The sequence below is a fragment of the Coregonus clupeaformis genome, chromosome 23 (assembly GCF_020615455.1).
Source record: "Coregonus clupeaformis isolate EN_2021a chromosome 23, ASM2061545v1, whole genome shotgun sequence".
Taxonomy (NCBI): domain Eukaryota; kingdom Metazoa; phylum Chordata; class Actinopteri; order Salmoniformes; family Salmonidae; genus Coregonus; species Coregonus clupeaformis.
The window spans coordinates 15,963,159-15,990,042 of record NC_059214.1 but is presented as its reverse complement, the minus strand read 5'-3'; the positions used below and the strand labels follow the sequence as shown (position 1 = coordinate 15,990,042).

At 40.0% G+C, this 26,884-nt stretch overlaps 2 protein-coding genes across 2 annotated transcripts in view; both read right to left on the bottom strand.

Annotated features, from left to right (window-relative positions):
* The window catches only part of LOC121536652 (villin-1-like), a 59,471-nt gene extending 55,320 nt beyond the window's left edge, over positions 1 to 4,151 (bottom strand). Inside the window, exon 1 of the mRNA XM_041844065.2 lies at positions 2,838 to 4,151. The gene's annotated coding sequence lies outside the window, so the exon portion shown is untranslated. The remainder of the gene's footprint in view (positions 1 to 2,837) is intronic.
* Positions 4,152 to 4,549: 398 nt separating this feature from the next.
* On the bottom strand, positions 4,550 to 25,546 carry LOC121536651 (integrin beta-2). Its single transcript, XM_041844064.2, has 16 exons — positions 25,453 to 25,546; positions 19,182 to 19,230; positions 18,995 to 19,092; positions 17,699 to 17,903; positions 16,988 to 17,158; positions 16,473 to 16,714; positions 15,914 to 16,072; positions 15,595 to 15,690; positions 15,173 to 15,262; positions 14,835 to 14,969; positions 10,136 to 10,329; positions 9,545 to 9,777; positions 9,078 to 9,297; positions 8,550 to 8,761; positions 8,181 to 8,347; positions 4,550 to 4,868 (listed from the first exon to the last, which is right to left on the bottom strand). Exons 2-16 carry the CDS (start codon positions 19,225 to 19,227, stop codon positions 4,803 to 4,805), a joined length of 2,334 nt encoding a protein of 777 aa, XP_041699998.1. The 5' UTR covers positions 19,228 to 19,230; positions 25,453 to 25,546; the 3' UTR covers positions 4,550 to 4,802.
* Between the last annotated feature and the right edge of the window lie 1,338 nt (positions 25,547 to 26,884).

The window sequence follows — 26,884 nt, the reverse complement described above, 5'->3', positions numbered from 1 at the left end:
TCCCAAAACTTTTTGGAGTTAGTGCTACAGGATGCACATTTCTGTTTGAAAAAGTTAGCCTTTTGCTTTCCTGACTGCTTGTGTATATTGGTTCCTAACTTCCCAGAAAAGTTGCATATCGCGGGGGCTATTTGATGCTAATGCAGTACGCCACAGGATGTTTTTGTGCTGGTCAAGGGCAGTCAAGTCTGAGGAGAACCAGGGGGTTGAACCAACTGAACATGCAAGAGGACAGTGGTTGAACCAACTCGCAAGTAGCCTACCAATAAGCATGTTATTTTTAAGCAAAGTTGATTATCTAATTCAAATATATGAAGCCAAAGTCATTTGATAAACTGTAGGCTAGATAAAGTTGAAACGTTATTACAATTTGAGCACGTTTGTAAGCTAGTTAGCTAATTTAGCTAGCTATACCAAAAAGCTAGGCTACTTTAATTCGCTACTTTACAAGCTAGCCAGCTAACTATTTCAAATAAACAATATCTTTTTTAATGGGATATGGCAAATAGAGCTACAGACTGACATTGTCAATTAGCTAATTGCTACATTTATTTCAGTATTTTAGTGTGGAGTCAGTTTAGGGGACTATGTTTAATGAAACCATTAGAAGACTGTTGCTGATTGAGAGGAGGTATGTAAAAACTATTTATAATACATTATGTATAATAAGTCTCAGTGATTCAATAGCCTAGTTAATCATTATATGACTTTTTAACACACTATATTTTGCTCAGTCTTGCAGTAACCCAGAACTACCAGAGGCAGATGATCTCTCCTTTGGCTGCTGCTGACAACAACTGCATGTACACTGAACAAAAATATAAATGCAACATGTAAAGTGTTGGTTCAAAACAGGCAGAATTGACAACTGGAGGGCTGCTGGGTTCACATCCTCAGAACATTCCCCTACCATTGGGCCCTTGAGAAAGGCCCTTAACCCCACAACATGCTCTCCATCCAGGGGTGCTGCACTGCAGCTTGAACCTGTGCTCGTCTCAACTGTAAGTGTGAGGTCTGCTGTTTGGGGTGGGGGGGGGGGGGGGGGGGGGGGTTGAGAACGGAGCATAAGACATATTTCTGTTGTTCACTGTAACTAATGGACAAAGTTGTATTGTATTCTAAAGATGTCAGCCAGGGTTGACGTGGGCCATCATTCAAAGAAAGAGATGCCTCCCTGGCCACCAACTATGTTTGCATATAATGACAATAAATTCTAAAACTATGTCCATTATTTCATTGTTTATTCAATTATATTCTTAGCTAAAAATATTACTATTTAATAATTTAGTAGTAGCCATTATTCATAAATGGCACCATGCAGGGTTTTTATGGAACTATTTTGGTTCAGTGAAGAAGAACCTCTAGGGTTCTGATCAAAGAACACTATAAAAGGGTTCTATATTCAACTTTTAGGGGTTCCATGTATGAAGCAAGCGATAGAACCCCTTTAACTATAAGGAACGTTTTTTTTCCCTCTATTGCTAATTAGTTTGATGGTTTTCTGTAGGTTGTCTGTAGGTTGTAGTTGTGCCAAATTACACTGGTTTAGCCTCTGCCAGAGCTCTCTTGATAATAGTCTGGAGATTAAAAGCTCTCTGATTTTCAGATTAAGGGAATTATCCTGACCACAAGCCAAAATCTGGGCTGAAATGCACAAATTATTAACCCTCGTAGTTCCCCTCAGCTTTATAATGAACTGTAAATGTATACACACACATCACACACACACACACACGCACGCACACATGCACACACCACAACAAATTACAACCCTAACCACCTACAGGCTAAGCATGATGTACAGTATGAACTACAGCTGAACCAGATATTGAATGAAGGCTATTATTCAAGCCTTCTTGTTATCATGGAGGTCCCTTCCCTCAGCCACCCACTCGCTTCTCTCCTGTCCCTCCTTGTCCTTCACTGGCCTCTCTGTCTGACCACTGTCCAGAGGATTGGACCACTATGGTCTGACTCTGTGTCATTTGGAGCGGGTTTCCACCGTTTCCCCGGGCCAAATGGCAAAAGGGTCGGATCTTCAAAGAGCTTCACAAAGTTAAACGGACCATTAGAATTTGGCGAATGCTAAGTGGGAGGTGCGCTGCTACAGTAGGGAGCTGTTTGGTCCACTAATGGGCCAGACTTTTGTTCCCCTGAAGTCATGCAACAACTCAACACAGGAGCCCCTCAGAAAAGCTGCTGATTAGAGAAGCGGGACGGCATGGGAAAATTCAGAGCAAGGCAGGTTACCAAAAGGTCTCTATGGACAGGCCAACACTCAGAGACACATAGGCTACATGTGATGTACAGACATGCACGTACGCATGCATACACAGACAAACAGTATGCTTATACAGAAACACATAAACATTGCAGGCAGGGCCATACGTACGATGCGCTTCCCCTCAGCTTTGCAATGACCTGTAATTGCATACACACATCAGGCAGATAGACAGACAGACAGACACACAGTAGGCGCATACAGAGACACAACATACAAACAATGCCAGTAGGGGCACACGAACAGTGCACGCATGTACGCAGGCTCACAGAAACAGATACACTTATACATTCATACAAACAGACACACTAACACACGACACACAAACACATGCTCACACCTGCTGACAGCCCTGAAGCCCTTAGGTGGAATGTCAGCCCTAAGGTTTGGACTCCAGGTCTCGTTTACTTACTAAACAACCATCTCACTTTCCCATTTGTATCCGATCCACACTAAATCAAAGCCTGTTCCCACCGGCGTCGTGCACCACAACCCCCCTAGAAACACAAGGAAACAAACAAGGAGCATTCACCCGTCAAACACTGCTTTCACCTACCTCAGTCAGGTGGAGGACGTGTGTGTCTCCTTGACAGCGTCAGTGCGTCAGGCTCTCTCTCACAATCTCTCGCTCGCTCTCTCCACCTGCTGCTTGTGTGCCGGTGAACTTCAGCCCCTTGTGTACAGCCACTCCCTCTGCCTCCTCCAACTCATTAACCAGCCCCTTGGTGCTGCAGTGGTGGTGGTGGTACCTGGAAGTGCCTGGAAGGAGATAAAGAGAGCCAGCACCTCGGAGCTGCCTGTATCCCTCGTTGAGTGGCTGCAACTGGGTGCTCCTCTCCTGGAGATGGACTCTCACCCCCATTCTGTGGCTCTGGGTGAATGGTTAGTTCAGCTCCATGGCTCTCCCTTTGTGAAAGTGCTCCGGAGTGTTGAAGGCCCTCAGAGGAGGGGGTAAGACCCAACCTCAACACTCACGCGTAGGAGACCCAGCTCCCCCTCGCCTCTCTCTCTAGTTCCCTCTCCTGTTCCCCACATCTCTAACACAATGGGCCGATCAGCTGGCAAGGCAAGGTTGCACAGGATTTTGAGCGCTTGGTAAGCTGCAGGTTGCTAATCTAAAGCAAGGCAGAACTTTTTGTGTTGTGTAGATTTGAAAGTCAGGAATTTTCCTGACATCAAGCTTTGCATAATAGGAAGACGAGATAGTAGATTTGTTGATAATATGAATTTGAATATTATTAAAATGTAGGGAAAAAAGGGAAGCGCTGCTAGGGTACACAATAGTAGATCTTTGTAGATGCTCTGTCGTTGTGATGACTGCAGAGTGCATCACATTCTCTTTCTCTGAATCATGAGCTGGAGTCCAAATCAAGAGAGAGAGTTTTATTTGTAATGAATAATATCAGTGTTCACTTGCTGCTTTACACAATATTTCCTTGTATGATATGTACAGTCACGGTACATTGTAGATAATTTTATTTTATTTGTAATATTTAATTTAATATTTTAACACATGACACACAAACAAATTGCTATAAGTAATATCATTGAGTTAAACAATCAATTTCCTTGAAACTTTAGGATGATTTGGATATAAAGCATGAAAATGCTAGTTGACTTGCATTGGATTTGTGACACAAATGCTAAAAAGATAGCATTTGAAACAGTGGCAAGGTAAACAAACCCAAAGCATGGGTTGCTGTCATACCTGTACCATACAATATGCAATTTTGTAATTTGGGTGAACTATCCCTTTAACAATGGGGGGGGATCTTTAACAAATAATCACCAAATAGCAGGAACAGCACCATCTAGTGGTAAATAAACATAAACCCAACAACTTCAATTACTAATTTCTCTGAACAGGGGAAACAAAAACATCACCAAATTCACTGAGAATACATTACATAGGATGAAGAAACAATACTAAGAGCCGCATGTCCATACTACTTGTCAAACATAGAGAACTGACACTATTTACTCGTTGTTGGGGTGGGATTGGTGTGGGGTGTCCGTGGATTGCTTTTGACCACTTCTTTTGATTTCTCATGTCTTACCCATTGTTAGAAAAAAGGTTTAGTCCAAATCGGATGTTAGGTACTATAATTATTGAATATTATATGAATCCTATAAATTAAAATGGCCAATTTAGTGCAATCAATTAGCTTACTTTCTCAGAGATCAAATTATATTCCAACAAAATAATGTTGCAGGAATGCTAATCTTATTTGTTTCTAACAACAGAAACGATTTCAGAACAATCTGAGATTGTGGGTGTCGAAATCCTCTTTATTGTGTTTTTTTTAGGTGGAATGACTCTGTAGCAACATTGCAGCAGTTTTTTCCAATCAGTGCATGATCATTCCTGAGTTCAGACTCAGGAACACATAAAAAATACTATTTATACACCAATGTATAAATGGATGTACAAATCTCCAGAAAATGCACATAAAAAAAGAAACAATAAATGTACATGCATATGAATCCAACTTATTGTCTGGGCTGACTGATGTCGCTGATCTTATTCTCCAGTGAAGGTAGGGTTAGCCACGGTGGTGGTCGCACTGTTGAATAGTGGATTCTCTCCCTATTGAGAGGTACAGTAAATGACATATTATGAAAAATCAGTAACGTATGGAACTCAGACATCTGGAGTGATAAATGTGGTGTCTTGTTTTAAATAGCTGCTGTCTTTGCCAGCCATACATTTATGGCAAATCACAACACTGGCTGGATTTCGACTTACGCACAGTTACTGATCAAATCTTGAAAAAGCGTTTTACAAACAAGGCTCCCCGGGTTCTGGAGACCACTGCTGTGCTGCTCTATCTCTTCTCAAAGGGACAGATACCGACATAAGAATGTATGCCTTTCCTTCGCATACCTTCCTACGCACTTCTCAATATTTAGTCAAGTAATGCGCTCTGCAGGTGTGGCTACTTTGCACACTCAGAATACATTTTATTCAACCATTCCACTTGCTGCCAACAGATATGTTTTCATTCAATGGGGTTTTCAGTACATTTATCTTAAGCCATCCCTTTAAATATGGTGCACCTTTAATTAGAATTTCGTCGACAGACTCAATATAATACATTGAGAGAGCGGGTTCAGAATATAGGGATCAATGAAAGAAAGCCATCTATGCATATTCATCTCCGTTTCAGCACCAGCTGGTAGAATTATCTGATCTTGTAGATTATTTAGGCACATTTTTGGGTTAGGAAAGTATATATGTATGTAAAAAAAAGTATGTAAAACTTTGGAGAGCATTTACGCACGAAACACTACAGGGGTTTGATTCCTCCTTGTCATATTCAAGTTCAATCCATTAAATATTGGAATGTGGAAAAAAGTGTAAAATAGGAGTTGAACGGGGCCTCCCGAGTGGCGCAGCGGTCTAAGGCACTACATCGCAGTGCCAGAGGCGTCACTACAGATCCAGGTTCAATCCTGGGCTGTGTCCCAGCCAGCCGTGACCGGGACACCCATGAGGCGGCAAACAATTGGCCCAATGTTGTCCGGGTTAGGGAAGGGTTTGGCCGGCTGGGATGTCCTTGTCCCATCGCGCTCTAGTGACTCCTTGTGGCGGCTGGGCGCATGCACGCTGACTTCGGTCGTCAGCTGTACGGTGTTTCGTCCGACACATTGGTGCGGCTGGCTTCCGGGTTAAGCGAGCAGTGTGTCAAGAAGCAGTGCGGCTTGGCGGGGTAGTGTTTCAGAGGACGCATGGCTCTCGACCTTTGCCTCTCCCGAGTCCATACGGGAGTTGCAGCGATGGGACAAGACTGTAACTACCAATTGGATATCGCTAAAAAGGGGTAAAAATACAAGAAAACAATAGGGGTTGAACAATAATCCTATAAATCTACCCTAATTCTCACTAATCATGGAACTGTATTACAATGGTCCAGTCGTGGTGAACCGTGCACCAGGCTCCAGGTTTAACCTGCTACCTGTGGTCTGAGTTCCATAATGATTCAAATAGGCTACATGTCCTAAATTATTGCACAACGTTAGCCAAATATGATCCACTAATGCTAGCGACCCTCAGAAACAGGACATGAGAGGGGAAAGAAAGGTAAACAGAATGGAATGATGCAAACATAAATGTATGTGGGTATTACTGACAGTGGCTCCCGATTGTGGCAAATATTTAACATGATTCAAATTGTAAAATAAAATGGAAGAAAGCCTGGGCATATAATCAAAACATTCTAAAGCACATACATCAACGTTTCCCAAACTCGGTCCTTGGGACCCTTAAGGGTGCACATTTTGTTTTTTGCCATAGCTGTCACTATCGTCGGGAACAGATGAGGACCAAGGCGCAGCGTTGCAGGCAAACATACTCTTTAATGAGCGAAACGCGATCAAAACAACAAAGACGGTAACGTGACAGTACACGGTCAAACACAACCAACTTGAAACAAGAACCCACAAAAACAAAGGAAAAACCGACAGTTTAAATATGGCTCCCAATCAGAGACAACCAGCAAACAGCTGACACTCGTTGCCTCTGATTGGGAGTCACTCAGGCCAACATAGAAATAGGGAACATAGATCTACACACCCTGGCTCAACATAACAGTGTCCCCAGAGCCAGGGCGTGACAATAGCACTACACAGCTGATTCAAATAATCATGTAATCATCAAGCTTTGATTATTTGAATCAGCTGTCTAGTGCTAGGGCAACAACAAAAACATGCACCCCTTGGTGTACCCAGGATCGAGTTTGGGAAACACTGGCATACATCAACTCGGCAGGTTCAACCCTACAGAAGCCTATAGCTTGGGTCTCCAAATTTCATCTACACAAATTATAAAGGCACACAATTAGAATTCTGAATAACGGCACTGCAATTTATATCCTATTTCAATGTGCTATTCATGTCATGTTGATAAACAATTACTATGTGTATTTACAATCCCCTTCTCCAAATGGATTACTAATTTACCTAGCTCTTATCAAGTAAGTAAATCTCAGTCCATGGAGAATGGTGCTATTTCTATCAGAAAAAAATGAAGCAAATGCTTTTTCCACTTGGAACCGGTAGGTTCGCTAGATCTTATTCATGATTTCCTCGCGCGTCAAGGTGGTGGAATTATTCAGGAATAAATTCAAGGTCAGAATATGGCGTGTCTGTAGACACACCTCCGCCACACCTTAATTTATTAGAGCTTCAAACTAATAGTGGGTGAATAGCATGCTATTCTCATGCTTAAGTTCAAGGTCAGAATACACATTTACGCGCACTTAACTTGGCTCGGAATCTGGGCCAAAATGATGATTTCTATTGATGGGTTCTGACTTCTAAACTTGAACATGTGAAATATCCTTATTCATGATACAGAGGGAGAGAGGGGAATGCAGAAAGTTTACATTCTGTCAGAACATGTTATTGTTAGATATTAGGTATCCTATGGAGAGGAGAAGGGCCACAGTCTGGTTTCAGATGTTGGGTTGTAATTTGAAATACTTGATACACCGAAGTTAAGGGTTATATGTAGAAGGAATGCATATGGTGGGGTCAATGGAGGTTGGATAAGAGCCAGGGGCTTAGAATGTTTCTAAGATAGGTGAAAAGACAATCACATGGTTGTAGTCACTGATAAGGGTGGATAGCTGTGGATTAGTGAGGGATGGGGGCTGAGGTCAGGTCAGGTCCCATGAAGTGAGAAGGAACAGGCATCACTGAAGTCCTGTCTAGCATCAAAGATGTATTGGCTGACAAGATGTGTAAGGAGGAGACTCAGCATAGGAGGAAGGTTTAAATACCAGTGCTTGTGTAAACATGTCTTTGTCTTATGCAGCTGTGTGAATAAACTTGGTTTGAGCTTTACTAGTCGTCAGTACGTTTTTGAATCTAACACTATAAAGTATCAAATGTCACTCACCTTTGCCCACTTGGATTTCTTTTTTTCATTCTCAAACTTGCGGAACTCCTTCAGGTCATTCATGTGGATTAAGCCTTTGATGAGGAGCAGGATCAGAAAGCCGATCATGGCCACTACCACAATGGAGCCTCCAATGATGGCGTAGATGTTTGGCAACTCGGGACACTCTAACACAATTATGACAGACATGAACAATCACACATTTTTAGGCGGTCTTGGTGGCTATGGCATGTTTTGTTTAGTAGTATCTTGATGCACATCAAACAACGTGGTCAGTCAATTAAAACCCCAGCAGACATTTCTGTTTTCTGTGGGCAATGAAGGTAACATGGGCATAGTTTTTAGTTGCACAAGACATAAGTCTCTTACCTCTGGTCTTTAGTATCTGGGCGGAGTAGTTGTCCTCTCCATCCAACTGTTTAATGGTAAAGAACACCCGGCAGTTCTCCACATCCCTCACGTCACAAGGCTTACCAGGTGGCAATGTTTCCACCATCTCAAATTCATTAATACTCTTACAGGTCTGGGAGCAGTTCTTACTGAACGGGCCTGTCTGAAAGCCCAGACACTCGATGCATTTCCTGAAAATAGAAGAACGAGGTAGAGAGTGAAAAACTTCCTTGCTCAACATTTTGTTTTCTCCTTTAAGGACTTCAACGCATGCTTTGGTTCCAAAACCCCTCGTTTTGAGTAAGATGGCAACACGCAGAAATTATATTTCGCAGTCCTACATTCTATTCTCCCAGTCATCCTGTATGGTCAATGGTAACCATCTTTGTTTGTCCTGTGATTGTGATGCATTTCAATACGTACACGATGGCTCCAACAACATTACCCCAAGGGGCCAGTGAAGTCAGTGGTTGAGTGAGTGAAAAAGGTGGGCCCAGGCCATCTTACCCCTTGGTTATACAGGGGGTCAAGCAGGCGGGGCAGGTCAGACAGTAGGGCCGCTGGTAGCCCTCGATACACTTGCACTGGTTACACTGGCATGTGCCCCTGCCGCTGCACACACTCCCGCCTGGTGTGCGACACTGCTCGTCCGACTTCTTGCATTGGCAGGCGGTGCCTTCGTAATCAGGGTTGCATTCGCAATTTTTACAACGGCATTTCCCGTTCCCTTCAACACAGAGAAGTTATTTTACGTCAGAATTTGTAGATTATGTTTGTAAAACACTCCTCTTTGTGGTGTTTTAATAATTCAAGTGTGTACCCCAATTCATAATGAGACTGTCATTAACAGATGGCAGGTGTTCATTATATTGTTATACAGTACATGCATATATGTTTTCATCTATATTTCCAATGTTACTGTATGTATTATCTATTTATAAATGGATATTGTCAAATGTTTTATCAGACTGCACCTCCACACAGTTTGTTCTGGAACTTCTCGCAGCTCTCGTTTTCACACTCGCAGTGCGTGCCGTAGTAGGTGCTGCCGCCTTGTAGGGCATAGCACTGGCATATGCCACACACACAGTCCCCTCGTCCTTCGCACTCCGTGCCGTTGTCCTTCCGGCATGCCGCCCTCAGAGAGCTCTCATCCTTCTCCCCAATGGAGCACTCACACTTCTGGCCCACGAAGCCGGCTTTGCAACTGCACAGAGTTGGGAGGAAATAGCCTACTGTACTGATTGCTTGTGAATAATTTACATGTACCACATAATTTACATGTACCACCCCCCACCACTGTGTCTCCTTCCCCCCCCCCCTGAATATAGAGAATAGAAATACAGTATAGAAAATAGAATGGAATAGATGGTTCATATCAATCCATGTTTCTCAGAAGTCCCTTGTTTTTTTTCAGGTGACTCAATGCAGTTCCAGGGGGATGGAGGGTAAATCATGCAACATATATTGGATTCAATATTGACTATATCAACATAAGTTGGAAAATATAGTGAAAACAAAAGCACATGCTATTTGTTTTATATCCCAGCCAATGCCTGCCTTACCTGCACATGCCACAGTTGACTTTGCCCTTCCCGTTGCAGTATGGGTGATTGTCCTCCTGGGGGTCATCACAATCACACTCGCAGCGAGTCGACAAGTTCACCTTCAGCTTGTCTTTTATACCCAATGGGCCAATCAGAAAAGACAGCTCTCCATCTATACATTCATCTGCCGTCACTGTTACGTTGAAAGACACCTGAGAGGAATTCAAGAGATGCAATGAGTACATTTGTGGTATCTGTTTGGATAATGTTTGTTGCTATGTATTATCATGGGCCTAAAATAGTGTATAAGAGTGTAAAATAATATTGTATAAGAGATCATACAAAAGATTTTGTTGTGACTCTTATATGGATGATGTTAAAAATATTTGTTGGTTTAATGTGATTAATAAGTAGCATCTAGAATTTATGAACTTGCTTCTTCCAATGATTGATAAACATGCACCTGTTAAGAAACTGACTGTTATAACTGTTAAGGCTCCATGGATTGATGAGGAATTGAAAAACTGTATGGTTGAAAGAGATGGGGCAAAAGGAGTGGCTAATAAGTCTGGCTGCACATCTGACTGGATTACTTTTCTATGACTGGATTACTTTTCTATGTGACTAAACGCAACAAAAATAAGAAGAAACTGTATTATGAAGCCAAGATCAATTATATAATTATGATGGAAGAAAACTTTGAAGTACTTCAAATGAAATGATGGGCAGAAAGACACATTTCATCGAATCAGATGGCTTATTCATCACAAAACCATTTGATGTTGCCAATTATTTAAATGATTACTTCATTGGCAAATTGGGAAAACTTAGGCAGGAAATGCCAACAACTAACAGTGAGCCATCGTATTCATGCATAAGAAAACTAATAATTGAAAGCATTGCAAGTTTGAATTTTGTAAAGTTAGTGTGGGAGAGGTGGAAAAAGTATTGTTATCGATCAATAATGACAAACATCCTGGCATTGACAACTTAAATGGAAAGCTACTGAGGATGGTAGCTGACTATAGCCACTCCTATGTGTCATATCTTTAATCTGAGTTTACAGGTCCTCAGGCCTGGATGGAAGCCAAAGTAATTCCGCTACCCAAGACTGATAAAGCGGCATTTATTGGTTGTAACAACAAACATTCAGCATGCTTATAGAGAAGGGCACTCAACATGTACTGCACTGACACAAATGACTGATAATTTGAAAGAAATGGATAATAAGAAGATTGTTAGAGCTGTACTATTAGATTTCAGAGCAGCCTTTGATATTATTGACCATAACCTGTTGTTGAAAAAACGAACAGTTCCAGTCAAAGGTTTGGACACAGCTACTCACTCAAGGGTTTTTCTATATTTTTACTATTTTCTACATTGTAGAGTAATAGTGAAGACATCAAAACTACGAAATAACACATATGGAATCATGTAGTAACCAAAAAGTGTTAAACGAATCAAAATATATTTTATATTTGAGATTCTTCAAAGGAGCCACCCTTTGCCTTGATGACAGCTTTGCACACTCTTGGCATTCTCTCAACCAGCTACATGAGGAATGCTTTTCCAACAGTCTTGAAGGAGTTCCCACATATGCTGAGCACTTGTTCGCTGCTTTTCCTTCACTCTGCAACTCATCCCAAACCATCTCAATTGGGTTGAGGTTGGGTGATTGTGGAGGCCAGGTCAACTGATGCAGCACTCCATCATTCTCCTTAGTTAAATAGCTATTACACAGCCTGGAGGTGTGTTTTGGGTCATTGTCCTGTTGAAAAACAAATTATAGTCCCACTAAGCGCAAACCAGGTGGGATGGCGTATCGCTGCAGAATGCTGTGGTAGCCATGCTGGTTAAGTGTGCCTTGAATTCTAAATAAATCACTGACAGTGTCACCAGCAAAGCACCCCCACACCATCACACCACCTCCTCCATGCTTCACGGTGGTAACCACACATGCGGAGATCATCCGTTCACCTACTCTGCATCTCACAAAGACACGGCGGTTGGAACCAAAAATCTCAAATTTGGACCCATCAGGCCAAAGGACAGATTTCCACCGGTCTAATGTACAGTGAGGGAAAAAAGTATTTGATCCCCTGCTGATTTTGTACGTTTTCTCACTGACAAAGAAATGATCAGTCTATAATTTTAATGGTAGGTTTATTTGAACAGTGAGAGACAGAATAACAACAACAAAGTCCAGAAAAACGCATGTCAAAAATGTTATATATTGATTCGCATTTTAATGAGGGAAATAAGTATTTGACCCCTAAAACATGACTTAGTACTTGGTGGCAAAACCCTTGTTGGCAATCACAGAGGTCAGACGTTTCTTGTAGTTGGCCACCAGGTTTGCACAAATCTCAGGAGGGATTTTGTCCCACTCCTCTTTGCAGATCTTCTCCAAGTCATTAAGTTTTCGAGGCTGACGTTGCTCATGTTTCTTGGCCCAAGCATGTCTCTTCTTCTTATTGGCGTCCTTTAGTTGTGGTTTCTTTGCAGCAATTCGACCATGAAGGCCTGATTCATGCAGTGGCAGTTCTCATGAGAGCCAGTTTCATCATAGCGCTTGATGGTTTTTGCGACTGCACATGAAGAAACTTTCAAAGTCTTAAAGTGATGATGGACTGTCGTTTCTCTTTGCTTGTTTGAGCTGTTCTTGCTATAATATGGAGTTGGTCTTTTACCAAATAGGTTTATCTTCTGTATACCACCCCTACCTTGTAACAACACAACTGATTGGCTCAAACGCAAATTAACTTTTAACAAGGCACACCTGTTAATTGAAATTATTTCCAGGTGACTACCTCATGAAGCTGGTTGAGAGAATGCCAAGAGTGTGCAAAACTGTCATCAAGGAAAAGGGTGGTTATTTGAAGAATCTCAAATATAAAATATATTTTGATTTGTTTAACACTTTTTTGGTTACTGCATGATTCCATATCTGTGATTTCATAGTTTTGATGTCTTCACTATTATTCTACAATGTAGAAAATAGTACAAATAAAGAAAAACCCTTGAATGAGTAGTTGTGTCCAAACTTTTGACTGGTACTGTATGTGTTATGGCTTTTCAACCTCTGCCATATCGTAGATTCAGAACTATCTACAGTGCCTTGCAAAAGTATTCATCCCCCTTGGGGTTTTTCCTATTTTGTTGCATTACACCCTGTAATTTAAATGGATTTTTCATGTAATGGACATACACAAAATAGTCCAAATTGGTGAAGTGAAATGAAAAAAATTACTTGATTCAAAAAATTCAAAAAAATAAATAATGGAAAAGTGGTGCGTACATATGTATTCACCCCCTTTGCTGTGAAGCCCCTAAATAAGATCTGGTGCAACCAATTACCTTCAGAAGTCACATAATTAGTTAAATAAAGTCCACCTGTGTGCAATCTAAGTGTCACATGATCTCAGTATATATACACGTGTTCTGAAAGGCCCCAGAGTCTGCAACACCACTAAGCAAGGGGCACCACAAAGCAAGCGGCACCATGAAGACCAAGGAGCTCTCCAAACAGGTCAGGGACAAAATTGTGGAGAAGTACAAATCAGGGTTGGGTTATAAAAAAAATATCTGAAACATCCCACAATTAGAAACTTCTCTAATGTCAAACATGTAAAGTATGGTGTACCACAGGGCAGCTCTCTAGGCCCTCTACTCTTTTCTATTTTGACCAATGACCTGCCACATGCATTAAACCAGGCCTTCCCAACCCTCTTCTTGGAGATCTACCTTCCTGTGGGTTTTCAGTCCAACCCTAATTTAACACACCTGATTCTACTTATTAGCTGCTCAACAAGACCTTACCTAGCTGAATCAGATATGCTAAATTAGGGTTGGACTGAAAACCTACAGGACAGTATATCTCCAGGAAGAGGGTTGGGCAGCCCTGCATTAAACAAAGCATGTGTGTCCATATATGCTGATGATTGAACCATATATGCATCAGCAACCAGCTAATGAAGTCACTGAAACCCTTAACAAAGAGTTGCAGTCTGTTTTGGAATGGGTGGCCAGTAATAAACTGGTCCTGAACATCTCTAAAACTAAGAGAATTGTATTTGGTATAAATAATTCCCTAAGTTCTAGACCTCAGCTGAATCTGGTAATGAATGGTGTGGCTGTTGAACCAGGGTTCTTTTCACAGTCCCCAATTCCAGAACAAATTCAAGAAGGCCTACAGTATTATATAGAGCCATTATTGCATGGAACTCCGTTCCATCTCATATTGCCCAAATGAACAGCAAACCTGGTTTCAAAAAACAGATAAAGCAACACTTCACAGCACAACGCCTCTCCCCTATTTGACCTAGGTAGTTTTTGTGTATGTATTGATATGTAGGCTACGTGTGCCATTTTAAAATTGATATAGTTCTGTCCTTGAGCTGTTCTTGTCTTTTCATGTTCTGTATTATGTCATGTTTCATGTTTTGTGTGGACCCCAGGAAGAGTAGCTGCTGCTTTTGCAAAAGCTAATGGGGATCCTAATAACATACCAAATACCAAAGTATAACACTTTATAATAAAGGTCACTAATTAGCCATTATGTTAATTATATTGCTTATAATTACAATAAATGTATATAAATGTTTACAAATAATGAAATACACATTCCTGTTTTATCAATAGTTGATTAATACTTCAGTTATTATCAAGTGTTACCATATTATTTTTTGGTATGTGATAGATACTTCTGAGCTCTTACCATCTGTCCTACTTTAACGTTGTCACAGACCCCCTTGTCCCCTGCGGGTCCCCCTCCAGGACAGAGTGGAGTGTAAGTGACTCTCACATTGTCAGGGAGAGCATCATGAGTCACCGTTACTTTGGAGGAGAGCCTCTGTGTCAGACACAAAACAGTCTCAGAGTTAACACCAATGCTAAATCACCAGCACTAGAGACTCCTAGAGATACTAGAGGTTTATGATTAACTCAAGTAAGGTTCCACACATTAAACACATAATTACAATATCAATTATTGGAGTACCATCTTTTTAAAAAGTGATTCATTAAATTAATAAGAAAATATTGTAAATATCTTACATTGTAGGCAGCTTCGATCAATTCAACAACATTTTTGGAGTCCTCAGACAGTACTCCCACCTCAGACTTGGGGATCATTCTACTGAGTTCCTGGAAAAAAGTGTTGATTATACATTTACATTTACACTTTAGTAATTTAGCAGACACACTTATCCAGAGTGACTTACAGTACAATTAGTGCATTCATCTTAAGATAGTTAGGTGAGACAACAACACATCACAAACGTATCAAGTACATTTTCCCTCAACAAAGTATTTATCAGCAGTCAGTGCTAAAGGGGGGGAGGTTCAGGTGCACTGTGAAAGTTATTTAAGATACTCTTCATTATTATGTGGGAGTATTAATAAGTGCCTGCATTAGATATGTTGACGTTTATAACAATAGAAAAACAGAGGAAGAAAGAGAGAATGAGTCCACTTACCCTGTATACATTCTCCATATTCTTTGTCACAGCAAAGATTGGCTGAATGTTGTTCTTCTCTAACTGTGAAGCCACTTGACCAACAGATGGGTAGTCCTACATACAGAGACACTTAACTTGTACAACCTCAATAATGCAATTGTTTAGGGCCAAAGGGGATGGAATATACAGGCTTTAGTTCAGTCCAGTCATGCTGTTGTATTCATTACATATTTCTCATATTCTCTTATGGTATTTTTCATATACAGTACATTATATCAAAGTTTTGGTGAGGACCAATCATATTGATCTGAATGTATCCTATGTCACCATCACATACCATGTAATTGCTCTTGCTGTACAGTTGGTTGTCCATGTAACATCTCTCATCATTGGGCTCCAGTATGCCAGCCAGCTTGCCATCCCCTGCCATGTGGAAGCCATCATCGGTGGTCAGGACGATTAGCCGGGTGCTGCTATTCCTCCAGCCAATCCTGTCCTGTGGAAAACAATTTGAGGCTTCATGTAAAATGGATGGAAAAGATGCGAAAAAGTCGACATCACACATTGGAGTTTTTTTTGTACTACACTGGCAGAGCATCACAGAGGAAGTGTGAGTCACTTTATCTAATGTTTCCGCCTGCAAGCGTCATACACTGCTACGTTCAGCCTATGATGTGTGTGGTAGTCTTGTGTCTAAAGACAGCAAAAAGAGATTGGTGTTATAGAAGTGAACTACTTCCCCATCTGCCTATCTATCTACAGTATGTACTTATCTATGATACACAATGCTGCTTTGACAATAGATTTACCAAACATTCTATTGATGTTCAATGTCAGTATGTTGGTAGAACGTTGGTTCAACTTATTTTTGCCCTGTGGGATTAGACTACTCTTACCCCACAGACTGCAGCCTGCATGATGGCGTCCAGCGTCCCTTCAGGGGAGTCCAAGTTCCCAGAGATGCGTTGCTTGTCTACCTCCCTCTTAAAGTCAGCTTCGTTCCCTGTCATGCTAAGAACATGCCTGTAGCCAAAGGCAGGTTGACAGAACTGCTCCTTGTCGGCGCATGGCTTCTTCAGCTTCTCTGGGTTGGTGTTAGTGAAAGGCAGGACAGTCTTGTCTACAAAAGAGCCGAAGCCTGCAGCAAAAGATAAAGGTTATAAAAAATTAGATTCATGGACACTCAAAGATAGACTAGGAATTAAGTAGGAATTGAGGCTGAGACAGACCTGGGTTCAAATACTATTTGAAATCATTTGAAATACTTTAGCTCTGCTGTTGGAATGGATCTAATAGAAACGTCCCAAAAGGGCAAACCTCACCCACCTGGCACCCAAGGCAGGCTAAACCAAAGGCAAATAAAATAATCTAATAATATTTGAACAATTTGATCTGATCTAAGATATATCACCTATTCGCCCTTGTTTTGTGATGCCTTGCAGAGCTTTAAAGAGCTCGTTTCCCAGAGACTTGATGCTCCTCAGATCATCCTCCATGGAGTAGGAGAGATCCATCAGGTAATAGAGATCAACAGGATAGCCCTCCACTCTCTGAAAGTCCAGCTTGAACGTCCGAGGCAGCCCTGAACAAAGCAAAATCAAGATGAAAACTAAAAAATATAAAAATATCAAGCCAAAAGCACATGATGATAACGTGATATGATGAAATTGAGGTTATAAATTTGCTATTTTAAGATAATTTCATTGTGTTTGATTACTTAGGGCTACTTTTAATATGTTCCAGCCATAGAGTTGGATAGAGGGCGTAAAGCCAAGGTTGGTTATTTACTGACGCATGCAGTTATGGAAGGATTGTTGAGGAGTTTAATTAATTGGCAGATCCCTGCTGGTGACCTGGATATAATTCTGTGATCCTTCCTTAACCCATAGGATGTCCCACCCAGTTGACTACTTCAAAATGGCGAAAGTCATTAATGACGCTGCCCATACTAAAACAGGCTTTTGGTCCTTTATCCAACTACATGATTTTATCCATTTTCAAAACATGGCAGCCATCTTAGAACCCAGTTTGGGCGGTAATGCACCACTAACATTGGAAGCCAACCACCGTTGAAACCCACAGAAGAAGAAGAACCCAATTTGGCCATTTTGAGAACACCCACCTGGTCTGAGCTTCAGATTGACCTCCTGAGGACGCAGCTGGGTGGGTTCCTCCTTGGCAAATGTACTGGTGGACAGGGCGGTGTTCTTAGACACACTAAGGATATTCTGGGGGTTGATGATGTCTCTTTCCATGCAGCCCTTCTCTAATAGCTGAGCCAAGGTGTCACAGCGAGCTGCTTCTTGCTGCCCTGGTTTGGTGAAGTTCTGGGAATGGGACAGATATAAACTCTGGACTTAAAATAAGTGTGTCAACCATATCTGTAGATGCTCTATTAGACTATCAACAAACTATCAAGCAACTCCAAATTGTAATATTTCTTCAGTTGCCCAGTCGCTGTAAACGTTGTTGCAGTTGACTGACCTTGTGCACAGTTGTACATTTAGATGTAAGTGAATATTATTCAAACAATGGAAATAAAATGGGGTCTGCACATGCATATCCTAGCACTCCAACCCACATACTTTACCTTAACACTTTCATGCATATTCTCAGCCCTGTTTGCATACACTGCTTTACATAGACAGCCAAATGCATAATGTTAGCACCTAGCAGCGGTATAAAGTTCTTAAGTAAAAATACTTTAAAGTACTACTTAAGTAGTTTTTTGGGGTATCTGTACTTTACTATTAATATTGTCAACAACTTTTGCTTTTACTTCACTACATTCCTAAAGAAAATATTGTACTTTTTACTCCATACATTTTCTCTGACACCCAAAAGTACTCATTACATGTTGAATGCTTAGCAGGATGGGAAAATGGTCCAATTCACACACTTATCAAGAGAACATCCCGGGTCATCCTTACTGCCTCTTATCTGGCGGACTCACTAAAAACAAATGTTTGATTTGTAAATGATGTCTGAGTGTTGGAGATAGCCCCTGGCTATCCATTATTTATTTTTTTTAAATTATAAAACGGTGCATTCTGGTTTGCTTAACATAAGACATTTGAAATGATTTATACTTTTACTTTTTATACTATATTTTAGTAATTACATTTACTTTTGATACATAAGTATATTTTAAACCAAATACCTTTAGACTTTTACTCAAGTAGTATTTTACTGAGTGACTTTCACTTTGGCTTGAGTCATTTTCTATTAAGGTACTGTATCTTTACTTTTACTCAAGTATGACAATTGGGTACTTTTTCCACCACTGGCACCTAGTGTACCCACACAGCTTTTATTCACACATGGGACCTCAAAAAGGTGTTAGCATTTGTGCCTCCACTTTGCTCTCATCATTTTCGTTTTAGCACTACTACCACACATACAGTATTGCACTCCTCACCAGTTGTTTGCACCACACGCAGTACGCTCCTGATCTGATGCAGTCGCTGCAGGAGTTGATCACTGTTTTGGAACATACTTCCACTTTCTGGGAGAGCACTAGGGGAAACACACACAGGATGACGCTCATATTATAATTGTGAGACTTTTCAATATCAAGAGGTGATTTGATGACTGTAAAAACTTACCACCTCTGCCCATCAGCAGGAGTAGGAGAGACACACACTGATACATTTCCTGGTGACAGAAAGTGGGAACAGCCATTTATCAGTCCATCAATCTTGACCATGTCAAATACTATTACAGGCACACCTTTTAGATATCCAGTGATCTATATTTTACCATTCAAGTACCAGTAAAAGATACATGTGCTATAGATTAACATACACTGTAAGCACTCTTACACCATTACAATCTGATGCACATTATATGGCCACTGTACAAAACTCTGTCTGAGCAACAGAAATCTTGTCAAAATTAAACGGGCCTATTTATATAATGAATATGAATTCAGAGGGCAGAAATGATTAAATATGAAAGCATTAGACCTCTCACTAAAGGCTTCAGTCATACAAAAGTGATATTTAAATCTGAACTGGTTCTCTAGCAGATTAGTAAGAATGTCTCACACGATGTTCAAGAATGGACTTTTTCAAAATTATCAAATCCTTACATTACAAGGGCTATATTCCAAAGGTATTAGATGAATTATAGTACACTAGAGAACAAAACTGAATAATGAGTCAAACCTATTGGTTTTGTACCCAAAGTTGTAAAGGAAATGTTGTGATCTATTTAACAAACACAAGAGACCAGCAAAATAGATAACAGAGTGTGGTGGTATAGCAGGAACAGTGGCATCTAGTGGTCAGAACCTGGTACGTTATGGTAAATAATGGAAGCGACTTCTATGACTAATGTCTCTGAACAGGGGAAAAAAATCACCAGATTCACAGGGAATACATTACATAGTATAGAGAAGCAATACTCCAAGCCACAGCTTCATACTACTTGTCAAACATAGAGAACTGATACTGTATAATGGTTGTTGGGTTGGGATTGGCATGGGGTGTGGAGGGTCTGTGGGTGACTTTTGACCATTCGTTTTAGATTCCTCATGTCTTACTCATAGGTAGGAAGAAGTTTGGTCCAAATCGGATGTTGGGTACTGCATCTATTGAATATTATCTGAATCCTATAAATTAAAATGGCCAATATGGGTCCAATAAATTAACTTAATTATATTTCAACAAAATAATGTTTCAGGAATGCTAATCGTAACTACCAAAATGATTTCAGAACAATCTCAGATGGTGGGTGTTAGTTAGTTAGCTAGCAGTACTTAAGCAACTCACTCCTCTCCTTATAAGGCATGAGCAATCATGATATTTTGACTCACTATCATTAAGTAACTGGTTAGCAATCCGCCACAAATATGAGTCAACTAAATGGGTTAATATTAGAAACATTAAATGCTCAACTGTAGGCTATAGAGAAACCAACAATAGCCTGATAAAACAGGCATTTACAGTGAGGGAAAAAAGTATTTGATCCCCTGCTGATTTTGTACGTTTGCCCACTGACAAAGAAATGATCAGTCTATAATTTTAATGGTAGGTTTATTTGAACAGTGAGAGACAGAATAACAACAAAAAAATCCAGAAAAACGCATGTCAAAAATGTTATAAATTGATTTGCATTTTAATGAGGGAAATAAGTATTTGACCCCCTCTCAATCAGAAAGATTTATGGCTCCAAGGTGTCTTTTATACAGGTAACGAGCTGAGATTAAGAGCACACTCTTAAAGGGAGTGCTCCTAATCTCAGTTTGTTACCTGTATAAAAGACACCTGTCCACAGAAGCAATCAATCAATCAGATTCCAAACTCTCCACCATGGCCAAGACCAAAGAGCTCTCCAAGGATGTCAGGGACAAGATTGTAGACCTACACAAGGCTGGAATGGGATACAAGACCATCGCCAAGCAGCTTGGTGAGAAGGTGACAACAGTTGGTGCGATTATTCGCAAATGTAAGAAACACAAAATAAATGTCAATCTCCCTCGGCCTGGGGCTCCATGCAAGATCTCACCTCGTGGAGTTGCAATGATCATGAGAACGGTGAGGAATCAGCCCAGAAATACTTGGGAGGATCTTGTCAATGATCTCAAGGCAGCTGGGACCATAGTCACCAAGAAAACAATTGGTAACGCACTACGCCGTGAAGGACTGAAATCCTGCAGCGCCCGCAAGGTCCCCCTGCTCAAGAAAGCACATATACAGGCCCGTCTGAAGTTTGCCAATGAACATCTGAATGATTCAGAGGAGAACTGGGTGAAAGTTTTGTGGTCAGATGAGACCAAAATGGAGCTCTTTGGCATCAACTCAACTCGCCGTGTTTGGAGGAGGAGGAATGCTGCCTATGACCCCAAGAACACCATCCCCACCCTCAAACATGGAGGTGGAAATATTTTTGCTTTGGGGGTGTTTTTCTGCTATGGGGACAGGACAACTTCACCGCATCAAAGGGACGATGGACGGGGCCATGTACCGTCAAATCTTGGGTGAGAACCTCCTTCCCTCAGCCAGGGCATTGAAAATGGGTCGTGGATGGGTATTCCAGCATGACAATGACCCAAAACACACGGCCAAGGCAACAGAGGAGTGGCTCAAGAAGAAGCACATTAAGGTCCTGGAGTGGCCTAGCCAGTCTCCAGACCTTAATCCCATAGAAAATCTGTGGAGGGAGCTGAAGGTTCGAGTTGCCAAACGTCAGCCTCGAAACCTTAATGACTTGGAGAAGATCTGCAAAGAGGAGTGGGACAAAATCACTCCTGAGATGTGTGCAAACCTGGTGGCCAACTACAAGAAACGTCTGACCACTGTGATTGCCAACAAGGGTTTTGCCACCAAGTACTAAGTCATGTTTTGCAGAGGGGTCAAACACTTATTTCCCTCATTAAAATGCAAATCAATTCATAACATTTTTGACATGCGTTTTTCTGGATTGTTTTGTTGTTATTCTGTCTCTCACTGTTCAAATAAACCTACCATTAAAATTATAGACTGATCATGTCTTTGTCAGTGGGAAAACGTACAAAATCAGCAGGGGATCAAATACTTTTTTCCCTCACTGTAGCTTTCGTTTGTGATGCAATTGGATAGCTACTTTCATTTTATGATATTTTATATTATTTTCTAATGCATCGAGAGTCTGTTTATCTTTGCTTAGTCTTTTTTTTCTGTTCCTCCAAACAAAGACACTGGCATTAGAGTTACAATGTTAGGATGTCTTGCAAATCTAATGAACTCATCCTCTGCAGCAGAGGTAACTCTGGGTCTTCCATTCCTGTGGCGGTCCTCATGAGAGCCAGTTTCATCACTGCACTGCACAAAGTTCTTGAAATGTTCTGTATTGACTGACCTTCATGTCTTAAAGTAATGATGGACTGTCGTTTCTCTTTGCTTATTTGAGCTGTTCTTGCCATAATATGGACTTGGTCTTTTACCAAATAGAGTTATTGTCTGTATAAGAAATTCCACAAATTAATTTTTAAGAAGGCACACCTGATAATTGAAATGTATTCCAGGTGACTACCTCATGAAGCTGGTTGAGAGAATGCCAAGGGTGTGCAAAACTGTCATCAAGGCAAAGGATGGCTATTTGAAGAATCTCAAATATAAAATATATTTTGATTTGTTTAACACCTTTTTTGGTTACTACATGATTCCATATGTGTTATTTCATAGTTTTGATGTCTTCAATATTATTCTACAATGTAAAAAATAGTAAAAATAAAGAAAAACCCTTGAATGAGTAGGTGTGTCCAAAAGTTTTGACTTGTAGTGTGTATATTGATAAATCAACCAAATGATCTCATATGACAGTTAAACATTGCTACTACATACTGTAATCTGGGCCAACGTTAGCTGTAAATGGGTCATTCTATAAATAATGAGGCCAATGTGTGACATTGGGCTAAACATTTAAAAATGGTTTGAAACAAAAAATAAAAAGGTTTTTCATGAAGTTCCACATACTTAGAGGAATAAAAGTGAATATATGCCAATTGACCCATAACTCCACCTATACAATAACATAGGCCTAGGAGTATAATCCTTTAAGCAGGGTTCATACAGACATTAGCAAGTCAAATTAAATTACTTACAATTGTATAATTTATATAATTGTACATATAGGGCCTAATGTAGAAGCCCCTCCCCCACCCATTACCGGACTAAACCTTATGTTGGTTGCATATATGGCGTCCTCATAATAACCTCATGTGGTTTTACCGCAACAGAGCAGCGCAACACCCTTCAATTGTTGTGCCGTGAAAGTGGCCACATCCCTCACAAAAAAATAAGTATTATGCATAATTATTGAAGTACCACGTTAACGACAGTATCGATGTAGGTTTTAAGTATCTTTCGGTTAGAGGTATTCGATTTTGCAATCGCATTTATTATTTTGGATTTGTGTGCCCATGAAAACTGTTTTCACACCGTAATATAAGAAGACACTAAATGTTATGTAGTTACACTGCATTTCTGAGATCTCTATATAAAAAACTGTCCAACATCTAGATCCAGGATTCTTACAGGGTTCAAGTTCAATGTCTAATTTAACGGATTAATGGTTAATATATGATATAATGACAACTTACACTGCCATAAATGCAACGAAAGAAAAGTCATGTTTTATGTCACACGATTTTGGACAAATCCATCAAGACAACAACCATGATAAAGGATAAACCTCTATGGGATTGGTGTCCCATATACGGGATGGTTGAGCTAATGTGCGCTAATGTGATTAGCATGACTGTTGTAAGTAACAGCAAACTTTCCTGGACATAGACATGTCTTATATGGGCAGAAAGCTTCAATTCATGTTAATCTAAATGCACTGTCCAATTTACAGTAGCTATTACAGTGAAAAAATACCATGCTATTGTTTGAGGAGAGTGCACAACAACAAAAAACGTATCACCGCAACTGGTTTGATACATTCACCTTTGAAGTTAAATAATGTACTTACATTCAGTAATTTTGCTCTGATTTGTCATCCTAAGGGTCCCAGAGATAAAATGTAGCATAGTTTTGTTTGATAAAATAAATGTGTATATTCAAATGTAGCAACTGGGTTCTACAGTTTGAACCCCTGCTGTCTCTGGCGCCACACCCACCCTGCCCGGCCATCTAGATGTGTGAAAGTTAGTGTATAAGCTAATGTTCCATCATGTATGACATTCCTGGGAGTGTTTAAACTTACATTTTGTATTACCATATAAATGTTGTATGTTCTCTATAGTTATGTACTTGAAAATGTATCAATTGACCAATTCGGCACATTTGGGCAGACTTGATACAAAATAGTCCAGTATTGTAATGCTTCACTGGATCAATCTGAAACTTTGCACACACACTGGCCAAAATCGACATTGCGCCTAAACTGCAATATTATATTGTGGCCTTTCTCTTGCATTTCAAAGATGATGAAAAAAATAAAAATAGAAAATGCATGTTTTTTGTTTGTATTATCTTTTACCAGATCTAATGTGTTATATATTCTCCTACATTAATTTTACATTTCCACAAAAAAGTGTTTCCTTCCAAATGGTATCAAGAATATGCATATCCTTGCTTCAGGTCCTGAGCTACAGGCAGTTAGATTTGGGTATGTCATTTTAGGCGAAAATTGGAAAAAAAAGGGTCAGATCCTTAAGAGGTTAAACAGGTTTTAAATCAATTTGTGAATATTATTGAATATAGCTATGATTCCCCCTTATATCTTAATGTAATGACATTAACACAATTGGCAGATTATTATCAATGACTTATCAACAGCTGTAACAAGTTGTCCAGCATAGGAAATTCTCACTTGTACCCTAGTTTATAGAAAGAGCCAAATATATGCTGTAGTATATGGAATAATCATACAGTATATGGCTCAAGTGTAATGGTTACTTCTTTTACACCCCTCAGAGCCCGGTTCCTCTCTAGGTTTCTTCCTAGGTTCCTGCCTTTCTAGGGAGTTTTTTCTAGCCACCGTGTATCTACATCTACATTGCTTGCTGTTTGGGGTTTTAGGCTGGGTTTCTGTATAGCACTTTGTGACATCTGCTGATGTAAAAAGGGCTTTATAAATACATTTGATTGATTGATTTTATGTAAATCCTTATAGGCTGATAATTGTAAATCCTCAACCTAAATCTTTGATCTGATATGCCACAATATGACATTATTTTTACTTTGATCAACTCTAGTTTAACACATTAAAAACTATAATTTGTATGCTACATCTTTTCCTAAAGATAGAACGTCCCATTAGTTACATTTAGTAATAAAACAGTTATAAAGTGGGCTTGATAAAAAGGTTATTGCACCTAGTAACCTTAAAAAAATACATGAATCAACAAACATACATCTTAAATACAGCAGTAAGGATGCTACTCACAAATATCAAGGTGCTGCAGCTCCTATGAAACCCTCAACTCACTGTCATGGGTGTGTTCTCTATGTGGGTGACTCACTGCTTGAGATGAATGTCAGTTAGTTTGTGAAACACAACCACCCACATGACAGGAAGGCTATGTAGCGAAATAGTATGAACAGAGAGGAAGAGGCAAAAACAGTACACTGAGTGTACAAAACACTATTAAGAACACCTGCTCTTTCCATAGACTGACTAGGTGAATCCAGGTGAAAGCTATAATCCCTTACTGATGTCACTTGTTAAATCCACTGCGACTCAATATTAGGAAGGTGTTCTCAATATGTTGTACACACAGTGTATAATTTAATTGTCAATTGATCATCTTTGGTATGAACCATCTCATGGATGTGTGTAATTGGGATGTAGAATTATGACCTTCCTCTTTGAGTGAGCTATAAAACAACTGAAAGGTATGTTCGTTTACATAGCTAGAGGATGCAATGCAATGTAATGCAAGACCTGTAATGCACTATGTTTAAGCAAGCTGTACTGTGTTGTTCAGAGTAGATATTTAAGTTAGAAAAACTGTGAGAGATTTTACCGTCATTCTGTTACCAAACTTTGTATCATCAAGTAAATGTGTTTTTGTCAAATTTTCAGTGGAAATTGTTAAAAGTAGTCCTTGTGCATAGAGTTGTATGGTTTGTTTAACTTGTTTGGCATACATTTTTAAGTGAAAAAGTGAGTCTCAGCATAATTTTGTTTACGTGGAATTGCCCAATACTTACCATCATAACAAGAGAAGCTGAATATGACACAACCTCTGTCAAAGCAGATTCTCTTATCCAGAGTCCAGTTAGTGTAGCTTAAGGTAGCTAGGTAAGACAACCACATATCACAGTCATAGTAAATGTAAAACTGAAATGCTACAGTACATGATTCTGAAAGAGGAAGTTCAAATGTGGCAACAAGGCTATCTGGATGTTATTTTGTGAGACTGGGTAGAACTGACTATTGTGACATTAGTTTATAAATACATTAATTTGAGTTTATTGATTAATTTACCATGATCATAAGATAACCTGGAGGTTGAGGCCTAGAGAAGACATATTCTCAAACTACAATACACCAGAATATTATGAGAAGTATGTTAAAAGGGGGCATTCTGGGATTCAAACGACAACAAAGCGGCACCCCGCCAATATTTTGGTGAACAGCTGAGGGATGGGGCTCGATAAATGTAACCACTCTCAAATTCATAGAAAGACCTATGGATACAAGGACTGACCATCCAAGAGATCAAAATGACAGTTTTAACCATGTTTTGAAGTTATACAGTGTTTGTTTACAGTTGGATTGTTTACAAACAATGGAGTAAAACAAGCTTATATTTATGGTTGTGATGAAGTAAGACAGTTGAACTAAGCTCATGAGGCATTTGTAAGTTATATTC